The 13,819-nt window shown below is 32.6% G+C and overlaps 2 protein-coding genes across 2 annotated transcripts; both read left to right on the forward strand.

The window, feature by feature from the left end:
• Nucleotides 1-985: 985 nt before the first annotated feature.
• LOC122610464 (GDSL esterase/lipase At4g16230-like) lies at nucleotides 986-2,619 on the forward strand. The gene is made up of 5 exons (XM_043783452.1): nucleotides 986-1,223; nucleotides 1,316-1,446; nucleotides 1,706-1,948; nucleotides 2,036-2,291; nucleotides 2,396-2,619. The coding sequence occupies exons 1-5, from the start codon at nucleotides 986-988 to the stop codon at nucleotides 2,617-2,619; spliced, it is 1,092 nt and encodes a 363-aa protein (XP_043639387.1).
• Nucleotides 2,620-7,227: 4,608 nt separating this feature from the next.
• LOC122580355 (GDSL esterase/lipase At4g16230-like) lies at nucleotides 7,228-10,544 on the forward strand. The gene is made up of 5 exons (XM_043752626.1): nucleotides 7,228-7,480; nucleotides 7,721-7,851; nucleotides 9,176-9,421; nucleotides 9,768-10,023; nucleotides 10,152-10,544. The coding sequence occupies exons 1-5, from the start codon at nucleotides 7,234-7,236 to the stop codon at nucleotides 10,373-10,375; spliced, it is 1,104 nt and encodes a 367-aa protein (XP_043608561.1). The 5' UTR covers nucleotides 7,228-7,233; the 3' UTR covers nucleotides 10,376-10,544.
• The last annotated feature ends 3,275 nt before the right edge of the window (nucleotides 10,545-13,819 follow it).

The raw sequence follows: 13,819 nt of genomic DNA on the forward strand, positions 1-13,819 counted from the left end.
ATAAGCCAATCCTCGATAGGAGCTTTCGTATCCATAGAATTTCGATCTGTCACCCCACGTGCCATGCCTCAAACTCAGCTTCACCACTAGAAAGAGCAACCACTTTTTGTTTTTTGCTTCGCCACGTTACCAGATTTCCACCGACTATGTGAAGTAACCTGAAGGTTTAAGGGTAATAACACTAACTATTCAAAGTTCAGTGATTGAAAGTTAAGTAATTTTATTATTTTAAATAATAGTTAAGTGATTAAAACGATTATGGTTTCAAAGTCAAGTGATTAAATTATTCAAATAAAAAGTTAAATGGTTAAAACGATTATTATTTCAAAGTTTAGGATTATATCATTTTTAAAAAAAGTTAAGTGGTTAGAACGATTGTTATATAAAAATTAAGTGATTAAAACGTTATTAACCCTATAAACAGTTTCCAAATCGACAGCAATTAAGCACAAGTCAAAGTTCACACAAGTTCACATAAGCTCGTTTACCTATTCTCAAAAATATCAAGTTTTTTCGTGGTACCAAGTTCACTCTATAGCATCTAATATTAGTGTCAAGTTTACCTTTCAACGAACCTCACAGACGTGCATTTAGAAGATTTACGCAGATCGCACACATAATTTCCTACTATGCATGTTATAAGGAGTACATAGAAGATTCGTTTATAGCCTTACTTAATTTGGTAATCTGAACATTTATATTGGCAAACCAAGAACATAAAAAGAGACACAAAGGATACATTTACAAGTTTTGGCAAACTTGCTCTCTGTTATTGGCTGTAGTTTTCCCTTTTAGCTAACTAAGCCGCCAAAGCCGTCTGCATAATGACCTTTTATTTAAGATAATAATTATTGGTCTCTTTTTCATCAATTCTCTCCAACCTACACAACATCAATTCCTTGTCTATAAATTGGTATTTCAGATTAAGCTTCATACCCAAATCAAGTTCTTTTTTATGTACTTGGGTAATTCTAGTATAAGAATAATGGTGTGCCAGTGGTTCAAGAATCTAACCATTTTTGCAGCCCTGCTATGTTTTACTACTACTTGCAGCAGGGCGAATAACATTTCTGCAATATTTATTTTCGGTGATTCTATAGCAGATGTTGGAAATAATAACTACATAGCATCTCTCTCCAAAGCTAACTTTGAGCCAGTCGGTATCGATTTTGGAATGCCCACAGGAAGATTTACAAATGGAAGAACTGTTTTTGACATTATAGGTAATTTGCTCTTTTGATCTAATTTGGTGTTTATTATATAATATTGTTGTTTTTTTTTATTGTTTACGCATGTATATCTTTTCTTTCTTCAGGACAGTCGTTGGGTTTCAAAATTTTTATTCCACCGTATCTTGCTCCAACCACCGTCGGCCCAGTGATTCTGCAAGGTGTAAACTATGCTTCTGGTGCTGGTGGAATACTAAACGAAACCGGTGCAAACTATGTAAGCTATACTACTAGATGGTCTAATACAAATAGATTTCTTAACAAGGTATATTTACAATGAAGAAGTAAAACAACAAGAACTTCAACACATATATCTCATTTTTTTTAAGTAATTATTTATTAGAATAACCTACAAAGAATTACAGGGTTGTTGCGAATAACCAAGATAACTTACAAATATCTACACAGCCTATTTGAATAACAAATTACAATCTTAATATTCCAATTCTTGATAATGATTTATTATTTGGATATAGGTTGGCAGGATCTCCATGGATGCGCAACTTCACAACTTTGGAATGACAAGGAATGACATACTATCGAGCATAGGCAAATCTGCAGCGGATAAGCTCTTAGCTACTGCTCTCTTTGCAGTGACAATGGGTGCAAATGATTTTATCAATAACTACTTTTTACCGGATGCTTCAAACCACACGAAAAAAACATCACCTGAAAAGTTCATTGGAACCTTGATTTCAACATTTAGATGGCAGCTACTGGTAGACTTATAATACTATTACTTAATTAGCCTTTATGTTTCATATATAATCGTTTTTGATCTTTATGATTTTGTTTGTCACTTATAGAGACTTTATAACATGGGTGCACGAAAGATTATTGTTACAAGTATTCCTCCGATTGGATGTTGTCCAAATCAAAAGGATTTACACCCATCTTCAGGTCAAGAGTGTGTAGCTTTTGAAAATCGCCTAGTCCAACAATACAATAATCGATTGAAAAGACTGCTCTTGGAACTGACTGCTACACTTAAAGGATCAACGTTTGTATATGTAGACGTTTATCGTATTTTTGAGAGTATCATTCAGAACTATACATTATATGGTGAAGGATCTTTCTTTTCTCATTGTACCCAAGTACAATTAGTCTCATTCAATTTTGATTGATAAAATTAATGTGACATTATTTCCCCCCTTTGTGTGTTATAGGTTTTGAAACCAAGGATTTCGCGTGTTGTGGCAAATTGGGTTTGCACCATGGTATAGTGCCATGTTTGCCGAATGCCAAAGTTTGTCCGGATAGATCAAAGTACGTTTTCTGGGACCCTTATCATGCTACTGAAACTACTAACATTATCATCGCAAAGCGTGTCATGGATGGAGATTCTGATGATATTTCACCAATTAATGTGCGAACGCTTTCTCAAATATGACCACGAAAGTAAGGTTTTACAGGTTTCTAATAACAAGAAGATGGTGATATATGGTATACTCAACCAATTAAGAAGCTTCTTTTAAGATTTCTAGCTAGCTATGGTAGGAGACATCATATGTAGCAGGATAAATTCATCATACAATATCATGATTTTTTATTCAAAACACAAACTTACATGTAAGAAGACTTGACTTCCATAAGTTTCATCAAATCTTTAAGCCTTTTTAAATATGGTGCTATAACTATAAGTTATATATATATATGTTCTTCTAGCTTGTATGTGTTAATGATGAGATAAACTTGTTGGAAGGCGTATAACATATTAAAATTTGACCAAAAGTTTAAAAATATGTAAAAACAATTTTTTGTTGGTAGTTAAGTCCATATTTGTATAATTAAACCCAACTTTCGGTAAGATGTCGAAATGAAATACAAAGATTACATCAAGTATACAGGGCTTAATTATGTGCCATTGGGGTCAAATCAAGGAATCCTTTATTAATCCAAACAATAGAAGTGGAAACAATCTTGTTAAAAAATCCAAACTTGAATCAGCACTCTATTTGAAAGAAATCGTTACGGTGTTCCCAAACACACCAACAAGTTAGAAAACACAAATGTCTTCATTTTTGTGTCTTAACTCGATCAAACGGGTTTACTAAAATTCCAAATTTTTTGGCGTGATTTATATTTTATAACTGCTGGTAAGCTGGTTAACATTTTTGTCTTTAAAGGCAGAAGTCAGGGGTTCGATTTTTACTTCTTGTGAAACTGGAGGTCCTGTTCTACTTTAGGTATAATTAAGAAATTTCTATCTTTGGTGAGAATAACACTCTCCATATCTCAACCTCTATATAAATCACCATATATTGAAATTTATCATCGGAGAAAGACAAGATTGGATGTTACTTATTTATATATATTTTTTGTTACTATATTTCATTACTGGTCAACAGTGGCTTGCTATTCAAAGACTTGAAAAACAAAAGTTTGTAACAAAGTCAAAGATATTTGATTAGCATCTAATGGTAATAATTGTGTCAATTGCTTTTTTTGACAACTAAAAAGAAAAATATCTCAATAAATTATGGCTAAACTTTACAAAATATACTCATATTTTAAGATGGATAAATGATTTTGCAACGAAAACAATTTTTTGTAAATCGGTCGGTCCAACCGCTTCAATCGGGTTTTGACGGGTGCCTCATTTTTTATATGTTTATATCCGTTTCGATTGGGTTTGAGTAGTATTTTGGTTCCAACTAGTTTTGTGATTTTCTATATACTGGATTTTAGATCCGTGTCAAATACACGAGTTTATATTATTTTAAAGATTAGATTATTATCAAAGTTTAACTATATGCAAGCTAGATGGTTCATCCAAAAAGTTAATAAAACTTTTTGGATGAACCATCTAGCTTCAAAAAGTTAATAAGACTTTGTAACTTTTTGGATGAAACATCTTTCTTTAAATAATCTTAAAGGATGTTAAGATTGTAATTAAAAATAAAGATAGATATTTCATCCAAAAAGTTGAGCTTACATGCGTGTTTAGCTAGCAGAAATATTGAGTAGATGGATTTTACTTGAAAGTTTGAGATTAATCAGAACGCTCATTCTTCAAGTCGATGTTCAAAGTTCGGAATTAATGAATAATGGATTGACTGTATATATTTTTGCCCTATTAATAAATAAATTTATAGTTAATTTTTAAGATAATTATATGTTATGAATAATATATTAATGGAAGTGGATTACTTGTTAATCTATCGATACTTCAAAAAAAGGATAACAATACAATTATTTTTAAAATCTTAACATATTTACATTAGATTTTATTTAATTTTAGTAATTAATTTATATCTATATGATAAAACGTATAATTAAGATATATAATAGCTATTATTAAATTGAACATATAGTAGCTATTATTCTATTAGATATATATCAGTTATTATTCATTATCAATTATATTAGAATTAATGGTTAAAAAGTGTAAATTTGTGATTGAAAAAAAAATTGTAGATTAAAATAACTATAAATTAAGTATTTAGTGAGGGTAAAAAGTGTAAATTATAGATGGAAAACAACAGAGTGCAAATTAGTGAGATTTTTTCTACAAACATTAATATAAATATAATACTAGCTAATCAACCCGGGTTAACTGATAGACGTTTTGCAAATAAACTGAATGATACCCGGGTAGCTTTAAAATATGTTGTCATATTAAAATGTATAATAACAACGTTAAATAAGTTAAAAAGTTAGGGTAATGGGGGAAACCCTAGTCCCGGTACCACAATTGGATACCTATCGACCCACCCCGTATGAGCCATATGATGCCGGTAAAATACCTCCTCCTAATCCCCACATGATCTGGGCACCCCGAAAGATCGAACCCGCGTATTTAAACTTCACATATGGGTCTAGGCTTCATTGGTAACGGGTACCTTAAAGGAATTATTTTTTGCATCCAGCGGGGATCGAACCTGGGACCTTAAAGTCACAAAGTGTTTGCCTTACCACTAGGTTAATTCCTTGTTGGTAATAAGTTGAAAAGTTGTGATAAATTATTATGTAAAAAACGAAACTAAACGGAAACAAAAGTTGTGTAGTTGTGGACACACATTAAAACACATTCGGTTGGCAAAAAAAAACGTTATTTGAAAAAAAAAATACCATAGTTTTCGGCATATTATAACGAAAAAATTAGTTGATTAAAATCTTACATAATAATGTGGACATTTAATAAAAATCTATATTAATGATACATATTATAAAAAAAAGATGTTTTGAATTTTAAATAAAAAATATGATGATGTCATAATTAAGTTAAAAGAATGTGTAATAATACAATTTTTAAAAAGACTATGTCATCACAATCTTTCTTTATTAATATAATAGATATACTCTATTAAAATTTATACTAAATTTTTAGGACCGTGTCAAATACACAAGTTTTATAACGTTATCAATATAAAAATTAGTATATAGAACAAAAATATACTTAAAAAGAAATTGATATATTCAAATGTAAATCTGGAATACTAAAATCATATCAAAGCTATATAGTGTAGTAGAGTTTCTTTTATACAAACTCTTTCACATAAGCAATATCTTAACTTTGATTATACAAGTGAACGAGTTCTCATTGATGTATTATAAAAAAGTAATTTTATTTTCGTTAGCCATGGTTGTAACCTCTCTATTTTTTAGCATTATTTTGTTATTAGATAGACATTATGCAATAAAGTATTAGTTACTTTTAAATTGGGTTAAAAATGTAAATTGGTGATGGAAAATCAAAAAGTATAAATTAATATTTTTAAATGGGTTAAAAGTTTAAATTGGTGATAGAAAACTAAAAAGCGTAAATTAATTGAAACATGTGTCAATTTAATTAATTTTGAGAAATTGGAGGTTGTGATTGGTCAATTGATGTTATGTCAGTTGTCTTTTAGTATATATTAAGATATTGTTATATTTGAATAATGATTATTAGGATTTTTAATATATAATTAAATTAATAATGACATCATCAATTCTCAATTTGATAAAATTGAAAGATATGATTGGTTAATAAAATATTAGGTCCGTTGTATTTTAGTATGTATAAAGATAATATTCATATTGATTTGTATCTTTTAATATTATATTTTTATGAACTTTAAAATTATATGATACTTCCTCCGTCCTATATTGAGTGTTCTAGTTTGACTTTTTGAGTTTTTTTTTTTCTTTTAACTTTGATCTTAAATATTTTTGTTTGTGTTATATAACATTTGATATAACATATATGAATTGATTGAGTTTTAAACGTACTTTGCGTTGATATAACTTTCATCAAATAATATATAACACAAATAAAGATATTTACGGTCAAAATCAAAAGAAAAAGACTTGATTAGTCAAAATAGACAATTAAAATGGGACAGAGACAGTATATTATTAATGAATTGATTGTAATTGAAAACCCAACCGTTTTCAACTTGTCTGAGGTTAAAACAAAAAACAGGTTTTCAAATCATTGATTTAACCTACTCGATGAAAATCTATTATCCTGCCAAAGACTGTTACACACTGAAAAAGTTGTATTCAATGGAATGTGAATTCAATCCTAGCTAGATGTAGTGTGATTAGAAATGAAACTAACTGGATGGCAAGTTGTTTGTAAATAGTTTCACAAAATATTAAATATGTCTTATTGAGTTTCCCAAAGCAACAAAAGTCCTGTGAAGAATAATACTATTGTCTAGTCTGTCTAGCTGCTTCAAGGTATGGGCTTGAGAAGATATGAAAATTAATTCTATATCACCAATTGGATGCCCATTTTCCAGGGCCTTTAATGGCCCATATCAACTATCTATAACTCCCTAACTACTCATTTGTTTCTGCTGCATCAAACATATCTATAAAATGCTTCTATGTGTTCCATTTCAAATTCATTCTAATGTTTTTGAGTTCATCATTCAATCACTTATCACATTTTTTTATTTCGTGACTCGGGGTTTTTCTTCTTTGCACCTCGACCGAGCTTTTTACGTTTCATAACATATATATCAAGATTCATTTTAGATTCTTAATCTTGTTTGAGATGACACTAATTATAGTTATGCTCAAATATGAAAAGGAAGAGTTTAAGGTTGTTTTAAGATGTTTGATTGTCTTGCTTTTGTTTGGCATCACTTGCATGGCAGATACACTTTCTGGTAACTTTGTTTTTGGTGATTCGTTAGTTGAGGTAGGCAACAATAACTACATTGCATCGTTATCAAAGGCGAACTATGCACCAAATGGAATCGATTTTGGGATGCCCACTGGTCGATATACAAACGGAAGAACAATAGTAGATATTCTAGGCAAGTCTATTGTATACTAATTCTTATAGTATAGTTTCATGCTTTTGGTTCATTATATATGCCCTCAAAATTTTAAGTCAAAATTTTCTTTTGCACCAACGTCGTAATTTCCTGGATCCGCCTCTGTTCATATGCCAATTGTTGCACGGGTTATTTTTGTTTTTGGTTGAGATGAGTTATATATTTTAGATTTCTTAATGTTTTCTTATATCTTATGATGTCAAATGTTACGATTTTCAGGGCAGGAGTTGGGTTTGAAGGATTATACGCCGCCATATCTAGCTCCAACCACAACCGGGCCTCTAGTCCTTCAAGGTGTCAATTATGCATCCGGTGGTGGAGGAATTCTAAATCATACCGGAGAGATCTTTGTAAGTTTTTTATCACAAGTTTTACCTTGTCCTCCCCCTCAATTGGTAAAATCAATTGGTACTAATCCGACTTCAAGGTCCCTTTTGTGACAATGCAAGAAAACTTGTTTAACCAAAACTAGGTATAAAAATTTATTCAAACTATTTATGTGGACACACACACACACACACACATATATATATATATATATATATATATATATATATATATATATATATATATATGCCATCTATAATAAGAAAGTGTAAACATAAATACGTTTTGCAATTTTCATTGTATATTCAAGTCAATGTTGTAGATTATGTCCTACATTATTAAAATTATTGCTATATATGTGTGATGGGTCCATTATACAGTTAATGGCAGATATATATACTATGTACGAGATGGGTATCCGCGCAATGCAGCAACGGTAACGGTAACGGGTGGTGCTAGTAGCGGTGGTGGTAACGATGCGGTTATTAATCTAAAAGTAATTGACGTAAATGGTAGTGTAGTTATTTTATGGTTAAAAGATTATCTTTTGTAAATAACTTTATTAAGAATATTATAAAGATATTAGGTGGAAATATTTAAATTAATTAATAAGGGAGATAGATAGTGTGGATAAATATTGTGTAAAATATTTTAGGGATATATTGGGTAGATTGAGTGTGTGAGTTAGGAGTGTGTTGAAAATTAAAGGTATTTTAGGTATTTTAAAAGTAGAGAGTTGAAAAAGAGTAAGGTAATTTGTTTATTAATATAATATAGATAGATATAGATAAGACAGGGAATGCAAGTGCATGTATACAAAATATAATATTGAAATTTATGGTATTCAAAGAAATTAAAAATTGAGGGAGATTTTTTAATATTTTTGTTATATCAAACCGTTGAATAGGACCTGCCTCCACCATCAAAGGATGATTGGATGAGGGTCTACATAAGTCATTAAGATCAGGGTAATTTCCCGTTACATTCAACGTCCTCGAGTGCCTATCCAAGGAAAAACCACACCAGAAAGCCCTCGTATAGAGGTTAAAGGGGATCGAACCTCCGCTTAATGTGTCAAACCTAGCGACTTAACCAACTGAACTGATATCATTGTCTAAAACAAAAATATATTATATATCTAAAAAAACTTCGTAATTTGTTTGTATTTAATGCATTGGTTATACTTGGTCAAATTTCTCACTATATTGGTAAGAAACTCATAATACATCAAGTAAAGCTTAATAAAGTAAATTAATCTATATGTGGTCTTTAGTCTTTACAATGAATCTCACAATTTTCTAATATATGTCATGATTCAAAATATCATGTTTTGTTTTATCTTTTTAGATTGGAAGAATAAATTTGGATGCACAACTCGACAACTTTGCTAATACAAGGGGGTATATAATCTCGAGAATTGGTGTTCTTGCAGCTGAGGAATTGTTCAAAGGAGCTCTGTTCTCAGTAACTATCGGTTCAAATGATTTCATTAATAATTACCTCACGCCCGTTGTTTCAACAATTGAGCAAAAACTAGTGTCTCCAGAGGCATTCGTTGGAGAATTGATATCTAGATTCAGAGGTCAACTCACGGTAACAACACTGGCTCGATCCAACTTCATGAAAATAATTTTAACTGTCAAAAGATCAGTTCATATACCCGACTAATATATATAGTTTGATTCCATCAGTCAAATTGATGGACTTAACAAAGTATGTGTTAGAATACTTTTATTAAACAAGCCAATGTGGGTTAGCCCACCTGATAGAGGCTTATGCATCGTGTGAAAAAGACCAAGGTTCAAATCTTGGCATAGACATATTCGTGTAGTTTTAGAAGTAGGAGTAGCTTTGGTGTAATATTTAACTGTACAAAAAAAGAAAAAAAAGGGTCCAAAAACTCATTTGATTCTGATTTCATGGTTTAATGTATATGCAGAGGCTGTATAATATGGGTGCTAGAAAGATTGTGGTTCCTAATGTAGGACCTATCGGATGCATACCGTATCAGAGGGATGTAAATCCATCTGCAGGGGATGATTGTGTAGCTTTGCCAAATCACTTGGCTCAACTCTTCAACCTTCAATTAAAAGGCTTGCTCCAAGACCTTACCGTCTCACTTGAAGGTTCAACGTTCCTTTTTGCAGATGTCTATCGTATTGTTGCAGATATTGTTCAAAATTTTAAATCATATGGTGAGTAAAGAATCATGTTTCTTTGATAAAAAAAAAAAAAAAACATGTTTCTTGTAATACCTGACTATATATTGGCACTGCACATATGATCTCAGCTGATTGAAGAACATATATGTTTCTTGTAACAGGTTTTGATAACGCGAATTCAGCATGTTGTTATGTAAGCGGTCAACATGGTGGTATTGTGCCATGTGGACCGACGTCTAAAGTTTGCGCCAATAGATCAAAGTACGTTTTTTGGGACCCTTATCATCCGTCTGATGCCACCAACGCTATCATAGCCAAGCAACTTATGGATGGAGACATCCAAAATATATCCCCTTTGAACTTAAGAGCCCTTTTTAAAGCTTGAAGAAGACTAGAAGAGGGCAGTTTGTTTCAATTACTTATGTCACTACTATTCAACCAAAGTATATGTATTTGTTGTGAATCTGTGTATTCTGTTCTTGTAACAACTTTACAATTAACTTGTAACGAATTTTAAAACAAAAGATCTGCATCCAACTAATCTTACAGAGAAACTTATATTTCTTTATCAATACATAGTGATTTTCGTACCACTGTTTTTGATAAACCAACCACAAGATACTATAATTTATACATACCATACAAATACAAATGTACAATATATAGTGTTGGACTGTTGGTAAAAATATCAAAAGTTATGATATAAGTATCAATACCAAAAATTAAAAAAAAATAAATTAAAAAAAATATTGGGTTGAGACCCTCTGGTCTCATGTACCGTTTTGGTACCTAGATGACACATCACATAGAACTAATGTATGGTGCCTCAGCACTCTCACACATGTGTTACAAGATATAGTTTTTCCCAATCTTTTAAATACCAGTATTTTAATCATACCGAAATACCATCTGGTACCCAGTATTCCTGGTATTGTGTAAAATATCGGCCGGTATTTTGAAGCATGTAATAATATAGTGTCCTTCAAATATATATGGGCTTTTGTTGAGCTACTTCAAACATATTCCTTCAAACATGAAATATATACATATATGGACCTTTTTGGGTTGTAAAAAAGCTACATAAAAACTTGTAAAATACATATTACTTCAAAGATACTTACCGCTGATATTATGTTCACAATAGGATAAAAGATGATCTTTTAGGTGGACCGTGGGTGACTAATCCCATTCCTTTTTAATTTTTTTAATTTTATAAAAAAGATACTTACCGCTGGTATTATGTTACCGGTATCACCGGTATTTCGTAGATATTGGCCGGTATATTCGTAGGACGGTATAAGCAAAATATCGTGTGTAAAATATCGGGGTACCACACGGTATCTGGTATTCCGGGTAATACCGGCCAGTACGTACCGATATTTAAAATATTGGTTTTTTACTTACTTTTTGTAATATCTGAACTTGTGATTTGCAGTCTTTATTTGTGGGCTCAAAATTATCAAATACATATTATTATCACAATATACAAACTTAATTATCTCAAAATTTGTTAAGTGGCACGTCGTGAAGGCATATGATTAGGACCCTCCTTATAACCCTCACTTCTTACAATATTCATCAACTTTTCTCTTTCGTAGACACCTCAAGAACACTCCCCTTCTTATAACCCCCTATTCTTCCCCCACTTCTTCCACAATTCATTCATTATTTTATTTATTCATTCCACATTTTATTACTATTAAAACACATTTTATTATTAAACAAACACATTACAATACTTAAAAATAACGCATCAAACACATTAACCTACAAAATGAACCTAGGAATTAAAATAGATTAACCTACAAATTTAACCTAGGAATTAAACCACATTAACCTACAATACTTGGACCTAAATATTCTTAAACTACGACTTGTACTTATCCATCAGGTTTTTACGCGAAGCCTTGATCATCTCCAGCTCGTCGTCATCTATACCGGTGGGAAATGGTTGCTGCAAAGCGTCAATGCCTCTATGACCTTCTTTCAGAAGCGATGATCCTCTCGTTTCTTCCGCTACTTTCAGCAGATCCTCATCAATTTTTCTTCTCTGCTCTTTTTGCATTAAGAGCATTTGATCAAGCTTGCTCAACGCCATTTCTGACCCACTCGAACCACCATGGCTAGAAGTCGCATCTGAAGCACTTGACAATTTCTGACTAACATTACGACCCGGTGGTCTCCTAATTGGGTCGTCTCCAAACAACCGATCCATCGCCACATACGGTTCCACACTCGGATGCCCCACATACGGGTCCACCCAAATCGACATAATCAACTACGCCTCGTTTGGCAATACTATGGTCTTACCAGAAGGCGGGATTTTTTTTAGCACATCGTAGCACTCCTCATACTGAAATCGTGGCAGACCATGAACATTAACACACTGCTCATGAGCCGCATTATACAATTGTCTTTCGTCTACACCGCTATGTCGTCTTCAAGATTGCTCCGAACTGCTTACAAGTTTTCTTGACTTGTTTCATTTTCCTTGTAGTTGACTCTTGTTGCGCTCTCCCGGTGGGCAGTGCAGGTTGAACCATTCGACCACTTTAGCCCAAAACACTGTCTCATCTTGGCTAATCCCCACAACCGAGTCCTGTGAAGCATGTGTCCACGCCTCAGACAAACAAAACCGCCTCTGCCATGGACCACTTCGCCTTCTCCGCTACAACAACCCCTTTTTTGTCAACCGTTTGGGCGATGCAAGAATTTCTTCGACTTCTTCCTCTGCAGAGGCGACACTAGTTGATGTCGGTTGAGAAGAAGTCTCACCTACTGGCCTCTGATATGGTTGATTCGCAGCTTGAAATTGTTGAAATTGTTGCATTAACATGAACTGTTAAAACTGTTTATTAAACACGGACGAACTTAACAAATTGAAAATGATTGGTTCATCAAACCTAAGCTGCTAGACAGCCCCATCATATTAGAAGACGACATGGACGGGGGAGATCCCACTGGAAGAGGTCCCATTTGAAGAAGCGCGTCAAAATCAGCATTGATAGTGTTTATTGTGGGTAATGATTATTGATTTGGGAATTGGTTTTGGTTTGAAAGGTTTTTATTGATTCTCCTAAGCATTTTGGTGGATGAAATGTTGAGAAAAGTATACTTTTTGTAAGAAATTGGAACATGGTGGTGTGGTGAAATGTGAAGAAATGGTAGTAAAATGTGAAGAAATGGTGGTATTTATATAGGAAAAGAAAAAAAAAGGAAAAAAAAAAGAGGAGCGAGGTAACCAAACAGTTAATTTAAAAAAAAGACTTTTTTTTAATCTAGGCGACGTTCAAACGAAAATCGGGCCCCACATTCAACACCTTTGCTGAGTCTGAACTTGGAACAAATGTTCAGACACCGACCGTGCTAATAACGTCTTTAGCCGGTCCGACGTTGGACGCGATAGATGATAAACGACCAATAAGGAGGGGACTTAGAGCAGTAGAACTAAGATACGAAACGCAGCCAAATAAGTACATAAATATACCTAGAGAGTCAAGATGCCAATTAGGTACGAACTAGGAGGAAAAACTTTATTACACAGTACAACCTTCAAAATCCACGTGATAAGCGCGATCACTTTGTAACTTTGTTACTTTGATAGCCTTGTAGTTTTATATCGATAATATATATTATCAGTTTATGTAAATACATTTTTATCCATTTAGTGAAGATGTTTATGCAGTAGCTGATTCCATGGGTTATAAGGGAGAGAACAAGGGATCAACTCCAGCCAAATTAATGATTTTAAAATTCGGACTGAAATGACTTGGGGGTACGAGCATAGTGTCCGCGCGTTGCGGCGGTGAGATGGTGGGGTGATAGGTCA

The sequence above is a fragment of the Erigeron canadensis genome, chromosome 8 (genome assembly GCF_010389155.1).
Source record: "Erigeron canadensis isolate Cc75 chromosome 8, C_canadensis_v1, whole genome shotgun sequence".
NCBI classification, from domain to species: domain Eukaryota; kingdom Viridiplantae; phylum Streptophyta; class Magnoliopsida; order Asterales; family Asteraceae; genus Erigeron; species Erigeron canadensis.